Below are 22,226 nucleotides of genomic sequence, written 5' to 3' on the forward strand. Positions count from 1 at the left end.
TTACCAATTAGAAATACATAGTTTAAAACTGAGATCCTCACGAATAAACGTAGGTAGATCATACTTACATTTTAGTGACCGAAAACTGTTTCGATATGTTTTTCTTCGTCATCGAGCTTTCCAATAACCCAAAAACGACTTGAAATTTAAGGTATATTTTCAACATTTTGAACGAAACATTGCCACTTCTAATCGAAACTCGTTTGTTACCCAAAGCCTACTGCAACTACCACCCGCATTACATGTATTTATGCAGTGGTTCTCCAGTGACTTTTTCGATTTCCCGGATCGTCTTCTTTACAGCCTTTTCCACCGTTTCGTTCTCATCCTCGAGCAGTTCGGCCAAAAATGGAATGCTTTCCGGCAGTAGCGGAGCAAAATTTTCTCCGATCTTTAGCGCAATCTGCTTGCAGGCTTCCAGGGCAAACAACCTGTTAAAGAAAAGGGATCAAATTAGACACCAGCAAAAATATTAATTTTTATGATTACATACCTCACTTCCGAATCATTATTTCTTGTTTTGAGCAGCACCTGATGGTTGAGCTGTCGCCAAAGAGTGTCATCGGCAACGGCCACCGCTAGCTGGGCCAAACAGTCAACCACCAGTCGACGTACTTCCTCATCTTCGAATACGGTCGCGTTTTCCAGTTGATCGACAATTGGTTGAAGAAGCGTATCAAAGCGTATTGAATTTATAAAATTTTGATTGTCGTTCACGAAAACACTCAGCAATGTGCGCAGGATGTATCTTACAAGGGTTACATTTTTCTTCGGTTCTGCGAAGTACGGTTCTTCCGATGTTTTGCTGGAATTTGTGGCTTCCAGTAGTTTAGCAGCATTTGTTATCAGCTCGCTTGCGAATAGAACGAACAGATGCTTCAACGCGTCCGCCACATGACTGGATAGGTTGAAGAATGTGATGGCACGGTCGTTACTAGACGATTCACGGTTGGCCCATTCAAATACCTTATAATAGAGCGGGCGGAAGGTACTTTCCGATAGCTTTAAAATCAGTACAACAAAAGCTTTAATCACGTGTTCTTCGGCAATATCAATCGAATGTGGAAGAAATTTATTGCTGGATGAATTATCACATCGGAACTGCAGTGCGGATAAAAAGAAATCCGACAGCTCTGACTGCATCGAATTGAACTCGCTTGTTTGGATGTTGTCGAATGAAATGGATAAAAGTTTCATCAGTGGTCCAATTGCATCCAAGGCTGCGTCATTAACGAGGTCACCGTACGCTTCTTCGATTGCAGGTAGCAGAACGCGAAGCGGAATTGAAGTGGCAAGTTTTTCCCAGATTTGAGACAGTCTCGAAGATACATTCGATAGGCGTGGGTCATTTTTACCCGAAAGTTTTGCATGCAGTTTGGAAACTCCCACGATGATTGCTTTCAAGTACGGACTGAGGAAGCGAGCCAATGCATCGATAATTTTCAGAATTGATGTAACAATGCTGCTGGTTAGTATATCGAAAGTTTCCTCTGCTTGTACTTGACGAGCAATGAATTTCGTAAGTATTGGGACGTACTTTGGTAGAAACGGAATAGAGTGAGCACCAACATTCACGCTAACTTCTCCAAGACACAGTATTAACGACGCCAGTAGTTGAGGATTTGGATTTTTCTTGTAGTCATGCAACTCTTCAACACACCCAGCTAGAATTGGTTTAAATGGGGCTGGATTTGAGTGAGCTAAGATCTTTGATAGATGTTTGAAAGTTAAATATGTTTCCTGAGCGATTTTAAATCTTGCCGATGTACTCCCAATAACGTTGTCTTCGGCAAAAATCTCCTTTACTAGTTGCATCAGTGGGTTAAGTAGCTCGAGAAGCCTCGAATGGTGAGTTTCATCGAAATAATCTTGACTGTACTGTAGTTTCCTGTTAAAAATGTCAATAACTTTCAAGCGGATCAACAAAGTTCGATGCTTCAGCAATCCACTGAATACGGTGATCATCATGTCGGGTGCCAGCAGAGCAATAACGCCCTCCAAAATTTCATAACATCTGACCAGCGAAATTTCCCAGTAACTTTTTTCCCGGTCGTCGTTTTCACTGCGGGCACGATCTACCATTTTGGCTACAACATTGACGTACGCTAAGCTGCCTACAATCAAATCACGATAGCACACCTTCATTGCGATAGTTTCCTCTTCATTTAGAAGTGCGATTTTGTTTATCACGTGAGTCGACTTTATGAGTGTTCCGACAAATAGACAGCTGGAATACCGATAATGCCGCAGTTGTTTATTCGTATGACTATCAATGCTGAAGATTTCTGTGTCTATAGCGTCAACCTCCATACTAGACTTTTTCGTATCAATTTGTACCGGAAGCTGTTGAATGTATTTCAATATTTGGGTGCAAGTTTCAACAATCACCGATGGTTCAAACTCTCGAACAATGTTCATTGCGATTTCGAGACGTTTGGTAAAGTTTGGTGAGTATTCGGGCTCAATTCGGTGCTTCTTTTTGCCAGCTCTTTTCTCAGACTCTTCTTCCGCTTTTTTACCGCCTTTAATTACATCCGACTCGAGCAAAACTCCTAGGAACATCCACAAATAGTCGGACGGTCCAAGTGTTTGGATTAGCTTAGAGTACAACGGAACACGTCTGTGCTCGGGAACATCCAGAATAACGTCAGAGAATATTTTTAAAATTGGTACAACTCGTTCTTGATCTGAATGGCCATCGCCGGACTCTCTGCCACTTGCCAATGTGGGTATTATTGTTTCGATTATTTTTGAAATGATTTGGATGCTGTATACGTCATCATGTCGAACAACGGACGAACCCATGAAGGTGAATATTTCCATCATATTTTGCAACACCTGATCGGGTACAAGGTGTGCCACGTGTGCTAGCAGTAGCAGCGCATGGTGATGTGTTTGAGGATTTTGAGTTCCTCGAATGCACTGAACTATCAGTTCAACTATGAATGCACTACCGGACAGAGCTTCCTGCTCGGGAGCAGCGGCTGCGTCCGTACAACAATGCAAAAGTAAAGACAAAATCATTTGTTTCACATATTCCACTCCGGATTGCTCCTCAAAGTCCAAACATAACTTTAGAATTTCAAATAACTTTGGAACTAGTGCTGCTCTGTTTATCAGTCGTTTTCTATTCTGGAGTAATTCCAGAAGCGTTATTCCTCGTTTCCAACTCGCGGAATCAGGTAAAACAGCTACATCTCCAGATTTCCTTTTATTTTTTCCCTGATTTTTTTGCTGGTTTTTCATTGCATCCAACATTTCCAGCATCCAACCACCATCCAGTGTTTGATTTTTGAAGAACCTTCCTGCCGCTGCAACAGTTTCAGGATTCTGAGCCGTAGTAGCTGCGTCCACTATCATTCGAAGTAATTTTACGATATTCATTTCGGATAAGGATCCAAAGAGCTCTTCGTCAATGATGTCTGTCAGTAGAATAGCCGTAGAGCAATATTTGCCATCTGCACTTTTCAGCGGCACATGACTCGAAAGCCCAAATTGAAGGAACTTTTCATAAACGGTGATTCCTAGATTCACGTTAATTCTAGCTACCAGAAGTCTAAGAAATCTGGATTCATAAATATCGAAGATATTGCCCAGGTGATCTTGCTGCTTGACCCTGTCCAGTATTTGATTTCCGCGAAATACGGCCTTTGCAAAAATCTCCTCAGAATCAACCAGCTTTAGCATATCCAGAATTCCAGCGGCCAAGTACAGCGGACAATTGGCAACGTTTTTCATTAGTTGCTCCAGCACGTACTCCAGCGAGCCGGATTTATTACGGGAAAATATTGTGAAGAGCACCAGCGAAAGCTGTTCCCCATCCATTGCCAGCTCTTCGCGACGTTTCAACAGCGTCGTAAGAAACGCTTCGAGCGTCGAATTGCTTTTGACGTTTCTCCCCTTTGCCAGGAGTTCCAATGTGTTAACGGCACACTCACGAACTACCGACGAATCGGAGGTTAGACCCAACATAACGTTAAGAAAGATATCGAAGCTCATGGTGCATCCTGCAGGAAGAGAAAACAAAGGTAAAAAGGAGTTAAGAATAGTATCTACATATTTGAGGTTATAAGTTGCTTTTGTAAAACAATACGCAATTCTCAGTACGCAATCAGGTTAAAGTTGATATTATGCAGGATGATTGATTTGAAATGTTACTAATTAATGTATAAGAGCATTTTTATTGCAATTGCAATGTTAATAAAAAATATTACAATTTTAAAAATACTACTTAAGGATTTGGTTCTAAATTTGCAACTCTAATGAGTGTCTCTCGTAATTTATCTGCTACCCGAAGAATGGCCTCAGTCAGTAAAAAATTCGGGTACCAATCGAAAGAGCGCGAGTGCGAGCCCCACCTGCCATTGAACGAACCAATATATTTTGGCCTATATATCGGAATTTTCGAGTTCATCCAATTTATCATTCTTTGTCTGCCCACTTCCTCACTTTCCAAGAAAAAAAATTGATACGTATTAAATGAAACTGCTATGAAGACTGCTCTGATCACGTCTCGACGCATTTGCAAGGGATCCAGATCGACAGCGCTTTTCATGGGTTGGTAATTGGAGTGGGTTATTCTAAGGTCACCCTCCGAAGACGTCAAAGCCAATAAAACTGTACTGTACCATTTCAATTCGGTCCGATAGTAAGGGCTGATAGTGACTTCCACTGATAATGTGCCTCTCAATCTCGCGACTAGCGTTGTTGTCTTCGGTTACCAGTGAACAGTCGAACTCATCGAACTCATTGCTGTCGTAGCAATGTATCGAGTTGTTTGAATTTTTTTCCCGGTATCGCGAAAATTCTGGGAGGAACAACCATCGAGGGCAGTAACGTGTCCATTGTGAAGCTAAGCAACTCCAATTATACGGTTTGGAAGTTCAAGGCCGAGATGTTGCTGACCTGAGCGGTCTGTGGCGGTACGTTGAGGACTAGGCTCCAAAGCCGGCGACGGTAAAGCTGTTTGCGAAGTTACGCGCTGAAGTAGACTTGGGTGAATAGTTGATTGCTTATAAGTAAAAAGCTCCGTAAGCGAGTGGAGTAAGCGAAAGCGAGGCGAGTGGACATTTGAGCCATGCTAAATGGATCGTGGTGCATCCGGCTACAAGTACCGTGTACATCAATTCTTCGAAAAAGTCCTCGAAAGCCCCATGAAAACCGTCACTTTAGCCGATGAAAAAATCACAAGGGTAAAAAGTGCTGGTGCTGGAGAAATTCCGTGTTACCATGGAGGCGGAAAAACAATCGTTGGCCGAATGCGATAACGAAGAAACAACTGAAGTCAAAAAGTTGTTGTAGTTGATGGAAAATAACACTTGAAAGATAGTAAATCTGCCCGAGAACCGTAAGCCTGTTGATTGCAAGTGGTTGTATAAGAAGGAAGACGTCACCGTAAATGTTGTCCGGTACAAAATAAGGTTGGTCGCTCAGGACTTCTCATAGAATCGTTTAGATGGTGCTCTACTACCACAAATCTTATGGCATACACTAGCGTGCTCAACTCCAGTCTGGAGAAGCGATGTCAAGTGGATAGCGATAGCATTCGATAAAGTACCCGACGAATTAACACTGAAAAAGCTTGAAAAGCTAGGTTTTCCTCATTGGCTCATTTTATGGTTGAATTGGATATATCAGCGGTCATCAGTAATTTCATCGGTCGGTCGAGACAAACAGTTTTTCAACACCATCAGGCGTGCCACAAGGTAGTCACCTTTGTCCCTTAATTTTCATCCTGTTCGTGAATGACTTGAGCTACCGAATTAACTCTCTTCACCTTATGTACACCAAAGACTTAAAGACCTATCGAACCATTAGCTCGTTGGTCGACTGCACTGTTTTACAGCAAGACCTTAACCAAATAGCCAGTTGGTGTGTCTTAAATGGCATGGATATGAACGCAACAAAGTGCACAACAATAAGTTTTACAGAAGCACGGACGCAGGTGCCTTATGACTACACAGTAAATGGTTTCAGTTTGGATCGTGTTACATCGATAAAAGACTTGGGAGCAGACATCGTCATATAGCACAGAGACGTGTAAAAAACAAACGTGTATCTAAGCAGTTTGTCTATGTCTCCTTTGCTTATGCCTGAGCAAGTGTATATTGTGAGATGGTGAATACAACTGAGAGACATGCTTTTGAATAGCGCCCGCACATAGTGAGCACTGTGTTCGGAAAGCTCATAGCAAGCACGGTGCAATGCACTGTGCTTCTTATAGCTTTTTGTTTTGCAAACTTCAACTGGAAATTAAGAATCTCTAGTTCTACTATTTATAAAAGTTATTCAAAATCTAAAACCATATTTTCTTTACTACAAACTTCGAAGAATATTAAAAGTTAAGGTTTTTATTAGGGGTTAGGTCGTCTGTGTTCATGCCTTACACGTCATCCTGAGCTACAAACGATTGTCGACGAACTTGTAGAATAAAAATATTATTCCGCTTTCAGCTAAGATTGAACTTGTTAAAGTAACCTTCAATTAATGATTGAAGATATCATTAACCCTTTTAAAATCTCTCAAATCTTTCTATTGTTGCGAAGGTTACGTCTCCTGGGATTATATTACTAAATCGTGGGCAGGTTTATTCAAAACCTGATCCAAGACTAGTAAACACTCACATATTGTATGGTATATCTAATCAAGCTATTGGCGAAAATCCATTACCAGACGAGCAGCAGGGCTGGTAGATCCGCTTCCTTTAAGGCATGCTATGTGATGCTTCCTTCCTCCCGGCACCTATTTCTTACATTCCTATATTGTTAATATGCATTTCAAGCAGCCGATGACAGCCATCAATAGCTTGGTCGATAGATTGTAAACCTTATAATAGGTGAGTGTTGATTAATTTTGGAACTAGGCCTATGTTCCAAGCATGGACACTAACAACTTCGTTAGTAAAAATGTGATTTGTCCAATTATTTAAAAACGTGTCACAATATATGTGTTTATTTCTTTTCTGGTACAAGTCCACAACATATGTGGTATCCAAGGAAATAACAGTTATTGTGGTAGATCCAAGCACTGTGCTTCAAGGCAGAGCTACTCAGAGACATTTCTGTGCGAGAGCATGTGCTGTATACTTGGATGTGCCTACGCTGTTTTCAGTTATCCCTTGGCTCGAAAAGCACAGCACACGATAGTCTCTTGCTGATAGAAATAGGCGCCTACTAGTCACTTTAAAATATATTGTGCAGTCCCGGTAGATTTTGTGCTACACAGTAAGAGAATAGTGCTACTCCCAATGTCTGCTTGGGAGTGACGATAAACTGCAAACTCTGTTTCGACGAACACATTAGTGCGACAACTTCCAAGGTTTTTGCCATGTTTGGCTTTATCCGCCGTAACGCACATGTTGAAGATACTATATTGCTCTCTTGTTCAATGTGACCTCGAATACGCTGTTCAAATCATCGAATATGCTGTTCAAATGCTGGCTCCTCACCACATGGCTTGCATTGAAAGAGTGCAAAGTTTTATTGTTCGATGCGTATTACGAACCGTAAAGGCCCAGACACAATGCATACGGATTTTACTACGTTGCGGCAATTTGACAGTTTTTCCATGGGTTTTCTGTCAAATATCCGCAACGTAGTAAAATCCGTATGCATTGTATTTGGGCCTTAAAGATTACCGCCGTACGAACAAAGATGCCTTCTGATAAGGCTGGACTTTTGCACCAACAATGCATATGCATAACAATGTTTGCTTTTGACGTGCTGAACAACCGAATTGATTACCCAGACCTCTTGCAACTAGCAAACTTTTTCGTCCCACGGCGCGATAGCGCCAACGTTCGATAATCCATGTTGTAAGGCATAGAACTGTTTTTGGACAAAACCATCCGCTGGAGAAATGCTTTAGCTTGTTAAATCATTTTAGTTTTCGATTTTCACGTAAGCAGAGATCGTTTTGAAATTAGCATAAAGCGATTATTATAGATTAAAATCTGTACAGTACTAATTCGGAAGACATAGTAAATAAATAAATAAAACGAAGTACGGGGCCGAGTTTGATGAAGTCTTCGCTCTTGTAGTCTGACAAGTCACGTTCCGAAACAGTATGGACAGTGACACTTGGCAATAAAGACGGCGTACCTGTGCGGTAGATTGGATGAAGAAATCTACATGAAACAACTCCAGGGTACGAAACCAGCGGCGTTACGGATGTAGAAGCGAACGTATGCCGTCTCAAGCGCAGTTTGTACGGAATGAAGCAAGCGGCACAAGTGTGGAACAAAACCATCGTCGACGTCTTCAAGTAAGCTGCATTTCATTAGTCAGCTACAGTTGCAAGCCTCTACCTTCGGACTAGGAATTAATGGGTAGAGCTCATTCCTTCTCATCTACGTTGACGACATTCTCGTGCAGCAGCGAGGATAACTTTCAAGTAATGGTTAACCACCTGAAACGATCCTTCAAGTTTGAGTTGGATGACATTCAGCTGTTTCTTTGGATTCACTCCGTTTGGTCGCATGAATACCAATGGGTCATGGATATCAGCTAAACAAGAATTCGACGAAACTGCCAAGAAGCAACTTTTACCAAGGCCTGGTGGGAAGTTTGCTGCATATCGCGATGAATTCACGACTGGACATCTGCATTAGCGCCTCAATCTAGCAGCGTTCCGTCAGCAAACCAATGGCTAAGGATTGGAACGAGGCCAAAACACACACGAAACTTTGTGGTGCAGCTTGAATCATCTTCATTAGAGGTTTACAGCGACGCAGATTGGGCTGGGAAGTGGAGACAGACGGAACAGAATGTCTACTTCTAGCTTACTCATTTTCCTCGGTGGCGGAGTCGTGAGTTGGGCTTCAAGGACGCAATCGTGGGTAGATCTTACATTCAGAGAAGCAGAGTACATCGCACTAGCCGAAGTAGGCAAACAACTTCAATGGATACTTTAGCTATTTAACAACCTCGGGAGCCCAATTGATCATCTGATCTGCATCCACGAGAACAATCAAGGCTGCATTATGCAAGTTAAAAATGCGAAAGTAGATCAGTGATCGAAACATGTTAACTGGAAATATTACTTCATCAAAGCCATAAAAATCACGAATATCATCAGTTTGTTGTACTGTCCGACCGAAAACACGTTGACATATATGATGACGAATCCGTTAACGAGCGTTAAGTTAGAAAAACTACAGGAAGCAACCGGAATTCTAGCCTTACTTCTATGTCGAGGAAAGCAGTCGAGCAGCAATACAGTTTAGTTTTTAGAAATTGCCAAACGGTTCAATTTATTCCCTCATCACTTCCGAAAATCCAATCCGTTCTAACCAACACACTTGCATGAGCACTGCCTTTCTTATTTTTACAAGCACTGCGACGAGTTTTTGCGAGTGTCGCTTTCGCTCGTCATTACAACCCAGTAGTTGATACCACATCGCTCACGAGGGCCCGCACTCTTATCCGTGTGTGTAAGCGAGGGCGTACGTAGGATGAAGAAGAAAAGAAAAAGCAATCTGTATGCACACACCTTGATGTGCCGCTCGCGCTCACGCTTGGCATTGGCTTGCTTCGTGAGTGGGTTGTGCAGAAAGACGTTACGATGTTGTGCAGTCGCCAGTGTATAAGCAGCAGGATTTATGCATACACAACACTACACATTTCGTACGCTCTCGTTAGTGGAACAACTTACACTCGCTCGTGTAGAAGTAGGCATCGTTTGCTTATCACTCGATTTGTAACATTGTACCGCTTCAAACTTTAAACGTTTGTCAACGATACAGCTAACTATCCCAATTCCCCGTTTTGAGGGCAACATCACTAATGCATACAAACAGAGAGCCAACGTAAGATTGATAATTACTCAAATCAGTCACCTTATTCATCTATCCTAAAAATCCAAGCAACTGAAAGATGCTGGAACATTTAAGCACCAGATTTGAGTTTTTTCGCGGTGGTGTTAAATTATGAGAAAAAAGTTTATTACTCACCAGTTTGCACGATCATTGCATTCAGCAGCTGGAACGTTCTAATCTGCAGCTCCGGTCCAATGACAGTTGATTTATTATCACCCTCCGACGATTCGGTTTCAATCAAATGTGCAGTATAAAAGCGCGTTAAAAATTCAATCCTATCTTCGACAACCGGATACAGCTTCTTCAAAAATTTACTCAACTCCTTTCCGTAGACCTTTTTGATTTCACCGTGTTCATCTTTCATTTCAAAGTACTTCTCGACAAGCAGTTGATACACCTTCAATTGCAAGCTAAACGATTCTGTCTGGTTGGAAAGATTCACATTCTGCGTGTCAAATTGCACACGTTCTATCAGATAACCACTGATGATTACATGAATATCCATCGGCAAACGATTGGATTTCAGGCATTTCAAGCTGGACGACGGAGCATATTTAAACTTTCCACTCAGCAGACGATTAGCAAACCGAAACACTCGAGTGGCCAACTTGACGGAAGCATTGGGTGGTAGTGACGAGGTCACTAGCAACACATTGAAGCAAACCTGGATGGCGTGAAAGTGTTGCCCAGTTCCAACTATTTCCTCTAGTGTATTCAAAATTGAGTTACAATCTATGTTCTCCATCTGATTTGTTGAAAGCATTAAAATATTGTATTTTTTGGAAAATTCTGTGCTCAAGACAAGCATGGCAATTTTCTCGCCCAGAACATCACCCTCCGGTGGGAACAGGAAAGGATACAATGCAATAATGATCTTGTTTACATTAGTCTTCTCGTAAACTATTCTGTTGGTTAGCAGTTTGATCACTTCCGGCGTTACAGACTCCCACCTGTCCATATATCGAAGGCATTTCAAACTAATTTTGGAGAGTTTTTCAATTAGCCGGTCTTTTCCAATTAGCTGCACTAAATCTACAACTTTCAACTTGAGCACCTCCGCTACTACTTCGGGCTTATCATCCTCTAAGCGTTCGTAAATGCTATCGCTAACTAAGTCCATACTTCCTTCATTCTTCAGACTTATGCTTTGGAAATTATCCACCAAATAACGAACGGCATCCGTTCTACGGTCAACATCGTAATGGAACAAATTTTCAAATACATTCGTTTCCATTTCATCACAAGATACTCGCATCAGAAAGCCAAGCACATTTCGCAACGCGTTCCGTTTGTTCTGAGAAAAGTTTCCTTGGCCTTTCATAACCCGCTTCACAGTTCGATCAAATGCATTTGGGTACTGAATTTCCAGCTGCCGCAGAAAATCCGAATACCAACGGGTAACGTTATCGTCTTTCCGTTCAAAATCTTCGTCTTCTGAATCTAAACTAATCACTTCGGAGGCTTTATCGTCGCTTGAACTGACACTGGAAGCTGGAGCTTTTTCCACTTTGCGAAAATACGAATCCAGAATGCATCTGCGGAAAACAACATCTATGAATAAAAACCTTTTTCTAATTTTTTAAATATTATACGTACTGAATAATGACTTCTGATTCCTCCTCGTTCAGTGTCACTTCCTGCAACAATTCTTCGCAAAACTTTTTACACAATTCCAAATCCGCTTGCTGCCGGCAAATCTTTCGCAAGCAGTTCTCCAGCAAAACTTCAATCAGTACAATTACACTGACTCCTTCCTTTTTCACTGCGGCCAACGTTTGTGTTAACCATTTGGTGGCCAAAATGGAACCGACAACATCGTCCGAAAGTTCTCCCAGCTGCTCCTTCTGAGTTTGAACAATCAGCACCATCAGCATGACAGCATTGCCCACGAGCGAAAGGTGCATTCCGTTGCACAACCTAACCAGCAACGATTCCAGAGTCTTACGAGCCAGGGTAGCCTTAGTAACCAAATGACCGATCGTCATATAACTGGCTGCGGTAAAATCAACCGCCTTTGAACTAATTCCTTTCACCAGCGTGCGCAGTATAGCGGCGACGAAATCTTCCCCGACCGTCTCTAATCCATCCAGCACACCAATAGTCGTCGTACAGTAGAAGGCAATCATGGCCTGCAAGACGTTGGCCTTATTGTCCAACTCATTCACCGCCTGTACCAGAAACTTTCCATAGGTACTGAGAAATCCCAGCCGCCCAGAGGCATGATTAATAATCGCCTTTTTCGACAGGGGAACACCCTTCTTCTTTACACCGTTCAACCAGTAGAATGGATCTTTGTCGCCAGAAATTGTAAGAGTTTGCACACATCGAACGAAGATTATTGTCTCGTGATAAGGCAGAATCAGGTTGACGAAATCCTCTCGATTGTACTCGTTAATGTGAAACCGCCGGATAAGCCACTCCAAACATTTGTGAGCAGGTCGCAGCATAAAGTAGGGCGACAAATGGAAGAAAAACTTTCTTATGTTAGCATCTAACTTTTGATTCAATTCCTTATTTTCCACTGCTCGCTGCAAACCGATTGACGTTTTGTCAAACAACGTATCCTCGAAATAGGCAAAACTTGAATTTAGCTGAATCAGTTCTCCCAGCCCGCTGACACCGATATCGTAGATTACTTCACGATCCTTGTTAGCGGCTTCACCATCCTTGAACAGAATCGAAAACTTCTTGCGACTGTCGTATAGAATCGAAGTTTGTGGTGCTGCAAGCCGCTGCAGCTGCGCTTGCAAACCGGTGGTCATTTTGAAGCTAGAAAAGATGTTATTGCCAATTTTAATATTAGACTGGATTTCTGCGTATACAATGCTTACCAATTTAAGCACTTTTTTGTAGATTAATTTATGATAAATTCAAACTATACTTCACAAAACCTAAACTAGGCTTAACACGTGCGAACCGCTGCGAAATCAAACTTTGAATGAATATTGGCCTTGCCAGCGTTGCTGATATTGTTCAGGGTTTTGCGTGAGAAAAAAAGAAAGGGAAGTATTTTTGCTTTTGTCAACACTCACGCGTTGACAGTTCGGCTTTCGGCACGAGATTTCCTGTAAGTGCGAGCAGCCTATACGAAATCTCTTTCAACGCTGGCAAGGCCAATGAGAATGAGGACTGAGGAGGGAGGAGGATGAAGTTTGACGTTTCTCTCACTGTTTACATTTTCAGAACAGCGATGCCAGAACTACCTGTACAAGTTTGAATTTGAAGAACGACCAAATAACTTGAGTATTTTACTATTTGACCTATTTGATGAACTAAGGCAAACAATCGATTATATATTTACCACAGACTAACAGACGTAACACTGAAGCCTCATTCCATCACCAATAAAAACGATCATTTCAAATGTTCACTTAAGCCACAGACAAACAGACATAACACTCGTTTTCCATTCATCGTACCGATAAAACCGTCATTTCAAATTTAGGCTTAGTTGGGTGTCTCCGTTTTGGTCAAAGTGGCGCTTTTTGACGAAAGAAGGGGAATTCCCCATAAAAATACTTGCTGCTACGAGGAACACCCATATTGCTATTTGATATTTGGGAATGTCGATCATAGATGGTGCTAGTGTTCAGGCCAAATGTGAGGTACGATAATTTTTGTTGATTTTTCTTCCAAGAGTTATGTCTGTTTGTCTGTGCTTAAGCCAAGACTCTAACACCAGTCGCTACGCGAGAGCGCCGCTCGTTTTCACCGGCGCTTTTGTCAGATAATATATTGCTGATTGCAAGGAAAATTGTACCATCCAAAGTGCGATATCGCTCATAAAAGTGCTATTTTGCATTAAATCGTTTCGGTATCTTCGGCGCACTTTTTCGTTATATTCCAAGCAATAAGTGCGCTAAAGAGACCGAAACGATTTAATGCAAAATAGCACTTTTATGAGCGATATCGCACTTTGGATGGTACAATTTTCCTTGCAATTAACAATACATGTAAATTTATCCAGCTTTCCACGAGCGATAATGGCAGATATTGAGCACAAGTGGGCACAATCTTTTGACATTCATTGGATTCAAACTTTCATAGTGGTTTGCGGCCATAATTTGCTGAAGGCACTGGCTCAGAATACTTTTTCACAATCGTGCGAATTAAACATTCGAAACATTACACATTAACGCAAACATTAACTTCATGTTGGTCGAGCCGTTGTCAAGTTTGCTCTCGAACAGAGTCTCGACTTGATAAGAAACTTTCCGTTGCGTATTTGGACATTCTCCCTGAAATTTGCGAAAACTGCAAAGCCACAATCCATAAAACTTGTCTGTTCAATTATGTTCTTTAGCTGAACTGCAAAATTGCACAATGTTTACATTTTTACGTTCGAACAACAAACAATCATGAATGTATCCATAGTAACTCCGTCAGGGCGAACTCGACGCTCCTATAATGAATGTTAAATGATTGTGCCCACTTGTACTCAATATCCGCCATCATCGCTCGTGGAAAGCTGGATAGCATTGCTAAATTTATAGCGAGCTGCTCTGCATAGCGCGAAGACTGCACCAGATGATACTAATGTTTTTTTCAAGTTTTAGGGGTGTCATTGAAATGAAGTTTTGATAAAAAATTTGTTCGAAGTGTTACCACAGAGAACAGACTACCACGTAATTGACAACACGTGTGTAAAAGGTTTTTATGTAATCTTCGAGTAATCCTTCAATAGAGCACCTCTCGAGCAGTAAGTGGCAAATGAAATCTTGATGTCGCTGCCATCGCTACTATGCAACACCAGCACAAAGAAATATTGATAAAGGTACATGGATATTTTTGATGCGTTTGGCAAACTATTTCTGGAGGGCGTCACCGACAAATTTTACACACAAAAAATCGATTAACAACCCGTGTACCCCCGTTGGTATGACCTTCTTTAATCTGAACATTTTTAATCTGTACCCCGGTGGTATGAATGCGTTCACATTAAAAACCGATCAAGCGTCACACACAATTGACGTTAAAGTTGACCGGTAAATTAAAAAAAAGCAAAAAAATTTAATGCGTTTCCTCTTGCTCAGGAGCTTTGGCAATATTGCTCATATGCAACTTACCTCTCTCCAGCACTCAAAATAGACCATTTTAGTCGAAACTGCCGAGCCCATTTCGTCTTCTACAAACCGAATGTTTAGAATTCGCGCATGTTTGAAATGTTTTCAAAACGTTTGTTTTCGTCAGATCAAAACAACAAGTTCATAGAGTGAGCGTCTTGCGCATATGTGAAAATGAATAGAGTTACCAATTATTCAGATTAAAAATGAACTCGCCCAATCTGAACGAGCTGTTTTTCATATTAGCAGGGGGTTGAGTGTACTTCCTTCGAGCCTGTTAATCTGTTCTCTGTGGTATAATGTAGTACAGTGGACCCCCGTTCGTTTGAACGATTCCTCATGCAAACTAACGGGGTTACTTTTTAATTTGAACAACTGGTAACCCGAAATATGCTGAAACCTGTGTGAACTGGCCGCCCTGCTCTTTGTTATTGTTTTGGTGGATTGTTTTAGTTGGCAGTTGCAAGCGCGAATATTGCATTTTCCGATCGGATTTCTATCTTAATCGTTAGCAAATCGAAATGTGAAACCGATTAAACACGCTAGGTCAGTACAAACAAATCGTGTTTATGTGCATTGTCTTCATAAACAAATGATGTCATGTTGAGAATGACGTTTGAACCATTTTTAATTTGCACGTTGTGCAAACCAACGGGGTTCAAATTAAAAAGTGTTCAGATTAAAAACGGTCAAACGAACGGGGGTCCACGGTATAATGTTATGTGCCTTCCTGATTCCCTCAATCATTGTTGCGTTATCCCAATCGATTTCATACTGAAAGTTTGCTGTGTGTACTGCCACACTGGAATCGTTGGTTCGTTTATTTTCAACTGCCTTTTTGCGCTCTTTTCATCGAACTTTGAATTTACGTCGAGTCTGTCCAATATATATCGCCGGGCAATCTTTACATGGTATTTGATAGAATCCGGACATTTCGTTTGCCGAAATCTTATCTTTCGCGTTACATAGAAGCTCACGTAGTGTGTGGTTGCTTTTGTGCACGACTTGAAAACCAAACCAGAGACAAACAGACATAACTTTTGGAAGAAAAATCAACAAAAATTATCGTACCTCACATTTAGCCTGAACACTAGCACCATCTATGATCGACATTCCCAAATATCAAATAGCAACAGGAGTATCCCTCGAAGTAGCAAGTATTTTTTATGGGGAATTCACCTTCTTTCGTCAAAAAGCGCCACTTTGACCAAAACGGAGACATTCCCAACTAAGCCCAAATTTGAAATGACGGTTTAATCGGTACGAAGAATGGAAAACGAGTATTATGTCTCTTTGTCTTTGACCATACCTTCTTAGAGCATTTTTGATCGGGTTTGTGATTCTGGGGCAAAACGGCATACTGATCCTTTCAACATTGTTTCTCTCTGGTTGCAGTGTGGCAACGTTTTGTCTGTGTTGCTTTCGTTCATGTGTCCGTATAATTTTGTCTACAAATTTCTTACAGTACCCATTCGGATTAGCAGCATCGTAGATTTTTGTCTTTTCGTACCTTCGTAGTTTTTAATTTTTTGGAATGACACCCTAACATGCTTTTCCTTGTCGTAAGACGGAGTCCTACGTCGGAAAGGTAAATAAAACCAATCAGAGAGTATTTATCTATTTAAAGAAACAAAATTTTCTCATTTCGTACCGCTGTAAAAGCAATCTGAATTAATTGGACCAAAACCTGTTAGCGTAGACACCAACCATAAAAGTTAATGCCACCTAGTGGAACTGACCGCCACCTGGTGGTATCAAACAATTACTCCGCGGTTTGGCACCCAAAGCTTATTGAATGCTTAAGTCACACTCCATCGGTCGTGGTTTTTCTGACAGCAGAGCTACCAGCGGAAAAATAGTTATGAACATATGGAAAGCTCACATCTCACATAAATCATCAATGTTGAACTCACTGTACTCTCCGCCAGCTAGAACATAATTTATAAAAGTTTTAAACTTATGATCACTTTCGTTTTGTGTAAGAAGCGTTGTCTTCTGATAAATGAAAACTTTAGTGTTTTCTGATAAATGAAAACTTTAGTAACATGTCTCATTTTCAAAAATAGCTTATTAACACTTAAACACAAATACATAATGCAGTAGTAGAGGATTTGCACCATTCTTAATTGGATAGGTAAATTACTATGAATGAAAAAAAATCGAAAATTCAGATAACTGGGAAAGCTTTTGCAATATATTTGGCTTATGAACAGTAATTTTGCTGGAAAAAATGGCAAACCCTGATTTTCTTTGTTAATAAATGGGTTTATAAAACGTGTAAGAAATAAGTTGAGCCAAATTTACAACTTTAGTTTAGTTGAAAGAAAGTTTTTTAGAAAATTAATTAGGTACCCATTGTAATATAACAGAAATAAGAAACAAAAAAAAAAAAACAAAATAGAACACATCAAATATATATTGAACGAATTCATACATAACCATATCAAAAACTTACAACATATTTACTTCAGAATGGAAATGTATGAATTGATCTCTAAATTGATTTCTCTAAAACATTAACAAACGTCAACCGAACAGTTTCATGTGCGTATACGAAAGAGCAGAATTGTTACTAAAGTAAGGACAAGCTATTTTTGTTTTTCAGCTATGAGACATGCATCAAAATTTCAATTTAGTTTACAAACAATTAGCACAGTTATTTGATATTTAGTTGCTGTTTAGTTACATCACAGAGAACAGACATCCATTCACGAACAAATTTTTTGGGAATTGTTGGATAAAATTTCAAATTAAAATCACCTAATATGCTAGCGTCACCACCACTATAGTTTCCCAACTAAATGATTCTTTTGATTTGCACACTGACAACCTTTGGCTCCTCTGGCGCTAGTATATATGGACAATAAGCGTTATGCCAGCGCCAGAAGCTAGCTGTTGTGAGTTTAGTGTAGAATTTTCTGCCCCTTCAGCGACATCATCACTATAGTTTCCCAACTAATTTGACATAAGTTTTATCCAAGTGGGGACCTTTTGCTTGGATGTCTGTTCTCTGTGGTTACATGTCTCCTGCGATCAAAAATGACTCGTATGTCCTATTGTCGGCAAAACAATCGTAAATTATCATGTTTAATGATTAAATCGTCGGAAATCGACAAATATCCTCGAACACGAGAGCAGCAGCATCCTTTCTAGTCTCCTTTCGAGCATTCTCTATGCCAACACATCAGCACAACAGGTGGCAATAAATTACCAATCTAATGGCAAACTGTTAACTAGCAAATTGCTTGTCCTTTTTGAAAGGTACGAAAACAGATGTCGACACGTCACGAATCGGTTTCGGACCGCATCAGACTAGAAGAACACGCCGACTAAACAGTGCTAAGAGAGGAACTTTATAATCGAACACAAATTAAGAGCATTGGGTGCCCTTATCCGGATGGGAAGAATCATATCGTTTCAGTTCCGTGATTCAATCATTCTACAGTTTTACGAAATCTCATCACGTCTGTAATTTCGATGACGAAAAGCATCGTTTTCCGGATGAAATCTAGGACCATCTAACAGCACAAAATCTCTCCGGAAGAAAGAAACAAATCCTGTACTATGGCTGGCAGCTGTTCTGGCTCCCATCGCAGGTTTAGTAAGCATTGACACCCAACAGGACCGGGCGGCACTGCTAAACGTTGTCCGTTATGGCACTGTGCCTTCGCTCTTTCCGGGATTTTCCGTTGCCTGATGTCAATGCTGGACCTCGTGATTTATTATCATCCTTGTCAGCTCGAGCGGGCGGGATTTAGATGATTCCAGCAGCGTGTTCGCCCCAAATTTTCCGCTGCCTGGCATGGCAGCGATTCAGACTTTCATCTAATCAGAAGACGAGATAAAACAGATACAAGATTATGAGATCGGAGGGCGGAGGGTTCGATTGAATTTTTGGCCGAAATTCCTAATTTATTCTAAATATGAAATGAATGTTTGACAGTAACCTGGCATATCATGAAACATAAAATAAATATAATTCTGGGCATCGGTCACGTGTGTCTCCATGATACGTGTAAAATTTATTCCACAGACTCCAAATGAAAAACGAATATAATTCTTTTGAAATTCGTAATCCCTGAGCGGATTGTAAAAGAAAATTTATGATGACTCAAGTCAATCCGAAAATGTGTCCCAAATTTGTTACACAAGCTGCAGCGGCAGTCGCAGCAAATCATCCGCCAATCACTCAAATTGAGAAGGCAAATAAGTAACATTTCTGCTACACATCAAAACCTGAAGCGCACAGCATTTATGGGAACCCTTTTTTTTCTTCTTCTCCGTTGCTATACTGAACGGCCATCAGAGGCCACCGTTTCGTAAACGTCCTGCAGGGATAGCAAAGAAAATATACATTACGATATGATATGTATATCAAAAGCAAGAAACAGGGAGCCTTCAAACGGTTGACAGTTTTACAGCGAAACCACATTCGGCGGCATGGGCGTATCGAGAATAAAAACGTTTTTCCAGCTCGAGCAGACAGACTGCGGTCGTGGTCGGATTCGTCCTCCTATCCGTGTTGCCGTTTGCCGGTTCTGATCAAGAAACCCATATCCTGCATTTCTCGATGGAGTTATGAATATTAGATGAAATGGAACGGTACTTTGGCAAAACGGGTTTCCTTTGCCGTCTGTACCGGAATATACGATCTCGCCGGCCATGTCCATGTTGTATCGACGTTACGTGCTGCGGTGGTCGACGTATGCTGATTTGCGAAACAGCTAAGTCAAGTCGAGGAATGAAGATTGTTTGTTTTTCCAATCGGTCGTGACAGTTTCGGTTTGGAAGAAATGAAATGGATGGACACAGTGAGGAACTCAGTCCATAATCAAACAAGTTATTACTTAGCGTCTCAGTAGAATCTCAAATACCTGTAAGTGAACGAAAAAAATTTCAGTTTAATTTTCCTATTATAGAATCCATAGGATATTCACAGCATTTGTCTATGTACATGCCTTGCTTTTAATTTGACTTTCTAGCGTGTTACCGTGAAGTCCAGAATTTAAACGTGAAACTTAAATAAAAAGACACAATTAAGTATAAATTCCCATGCAACAATGTGAGTTTTATGATAATCTTATGACGGTTTTCATAACCAATTTTGGTCTTAAATGCAATCATAAGAGGGTACTTACTTACTTAATTGGCCTAACGTCTTATGACAAGGCCTGCGCAGTATATCTGTTTCGGTCCATGGCAACTGATCTCCAGTTCCGCGGGCACCCAGTGCTCGCCAGATCTCGCTCCACCTGGTCTTGCCACCTCGCTCGCTGTGCCCCTCTTCGTCTTGTTCCTACCGGATTTGATGCGAAAACCATTTTTGCAGGATAGTTGTCCGGCATTCTAGCAACATGTCCTGCCCAACGTATCCGTCCAGCTTTAACCACTTTCTGAATACTTGGTTCGCCGTAGAGACGCGCGAGCTCGTGGTTCATTCTTCGCCTCCATACACCGTTCTCTTGCACTCCGCCAAAGATGGTTCTTAGCACCCGCCGTTCGAAAACTCCGAGTGCTCGTAGGTCCTCTTCTAGCAATGTCCACGTTTCGTGCCCGTAGAGGACAACCGGTCTAATTAGCGTTTTGTACAGTGTGCACTTTGTACGGGGGCTCAGATTGTTCGACCGCAAGTGTTTGTGGAGTCCGTAGTAGGCCCGACTTCCGCTGATAATACGTCTTTTAATCTCACGGCTGGTATTGTTGTCCTCTGTTGCCAGCGAGCCAAGGTATACGAACTCGTCGACTACCTCGAACTCATCCCCGTCGATTACCACGGTGCTGCCCAAGCGAGCCCTGTCGCGCTCGGTCCCGCCCGCCAGCATATACTTCGTTTTAGACGTATTTATCTGCAATCCAATCTTCTCTGCTTCGCGTTTCAGTCTGGTGTACTGATCTTCCACCGCCTCAAATGTTCTGCCGACAGCATCCACGTCGTCAGCAAAGATAATAAGGTAATAAAGCCCAAATTGTTACTTGGGTTATATTATTGCTTTCTTTGAATTCCTTAATATCAAGTAATTGGTAAAATTGGGTTGGTAAACGGCTGGATAATGCGGAATATAGACCCCATAATGGTCGTTAGCCTCTTATCCAGCAACTCCGATCCCGACCTCCTCGTGGTACCAGCCGGAATACGAGCAACCTTAGCGGAGATCGGGTAACCAACTCCGGTGGAAACTAAGGACGTATACTAACCGGGAAGGAGGTATAGTGAGTCTCGGCACCATAAGATGGCAGCCCCATCGCGAGACTCGGTAGTGTTGCCCCAGTACAGCTACACACCTAAATTAAACTTAAACTAACAACATTCAAGCATATTCGGAGCGGAATATTCGGTATCGACCTAGGCGACGGAACAAGGACGACGAAAGGAGACTCGGGACTTGGAACTGCAGATCGCTAAATTTCGCAGGTTGCGAGCGGGTGCTGATTGAACAGCTGGAACCCCGCAAACTCGGCATCGTAGCTCTGCAGGAAATCTGTCGCAAAGGAGAGAAGGTATGGAAGATCCGTGGCGGAAAGGACCAGTTTTACCAGAGCGGTGGCGCTACCAACGAACTGGGAACGGGCTTTGTAGTGCTGGGCGGAATGCAGGATCGCGAGATAGATTGGAAGGCGATCAACGAGAGAATGTGTGTATTGAGGATAAAGGGCCGTTTCTTCAATTATAGCATCATTAACGTGCACTGCCCGCACGAAGGTAGACCCGACGATGAGAAAGAAGCGTTCTACGCGAGGCTGGAGGCAACGTATGACAGCTGCTCGTCACGGCACATCAAGCTCGTCATCGGGGATATGAACGCCCAGGTCGGTATTGAAGAAATGTATAGACCGGTGGTAGAAACCCATAGCCTGCACACCGACACAGACGATAACGGCCAACGATGTATAAACTTCGCAGCTTCCCGAGGCCTGGTGATCCGAAGCACCTTTTTCCCGCGCAAGGATATCCACAAAGCCACCTGGAGATCACCTGACCAACGTACAATGAACCAAATTGACCACGTTCTCATAGAGGGCCGGTTTTTCTCTAACATCACGAACGTACGCTCCCATCGGGGTGCGGATATTGATTCTGACCATTACCTAGTAGCAGTACATGTGCGCTCAAAGCTGTCCACCGTATACCGGACACGTCAAAGCCGCCTTCCTCGGTTGAACATCAGGCAGCTAGATAACCCACAAGCTGCCGAAAACTACGCGCGAGTACTGAATAAGGTACTGCCTTCTTCCGAGGAGTTAGGTGCTTCAAACCTCGAAGATGGTTGGGGTAGAATACGATCGGCCATCGGAGAGGCCGCTACCGCGGCATTAAGTATTAAGCCTCGGAGTACACAAACTGATTGGTT

General features: G+C 41.9%; 1 protein-coding gene across 1 annotated transcript; it reads right to left on the minus strand.

Moving 5' to 3' along the window:
* Positions 1 to 174: 174 nt before the first annotated feature.
* Positions 175 to 12,739, minus strand: LOC128739163 (HEAT repeat-containing protein 1 homolog). Its single transcript, XM_053834586.1, has 5 exons — positions 12,646 to 12,739; positions 11,411 to 12,583; positions 9,950 to 11,349; positions 494 to 4,007; positions 175 to 431 (listed from the first exon to the last, which is right to left on the minus strand). The coding sequence occupies exons 2-5, from the start codon at positions 12,574 to 12,576 to the stop codon at positions 239 to 241; spliced, it is 6,273 nt and encodes a 2,090-aa protein (XP_053690561.1). The 5' UTR covers positions 12,577 to 12,583; positions 12,646 to 12,739; the 3' UTR covers positions 175 to 238.
* Positions 12,740 to 22,226: the final 9,487 nt, after the last annotated feature.

This window comes from Sabethes cyaneus, chromosome 3 (genome assembly GCF_943734655.1).
Source record: "Sabethes cyaneus chromosome 3, idSabCyanKW18_F2, whole genome shotgun sequence".
Lineage (NCBI taxonomy): Eukaryota > Metazoa > Arthropoda > Insecta > Diptera > Culicidae > Sabethes > Sabethes cyaneus.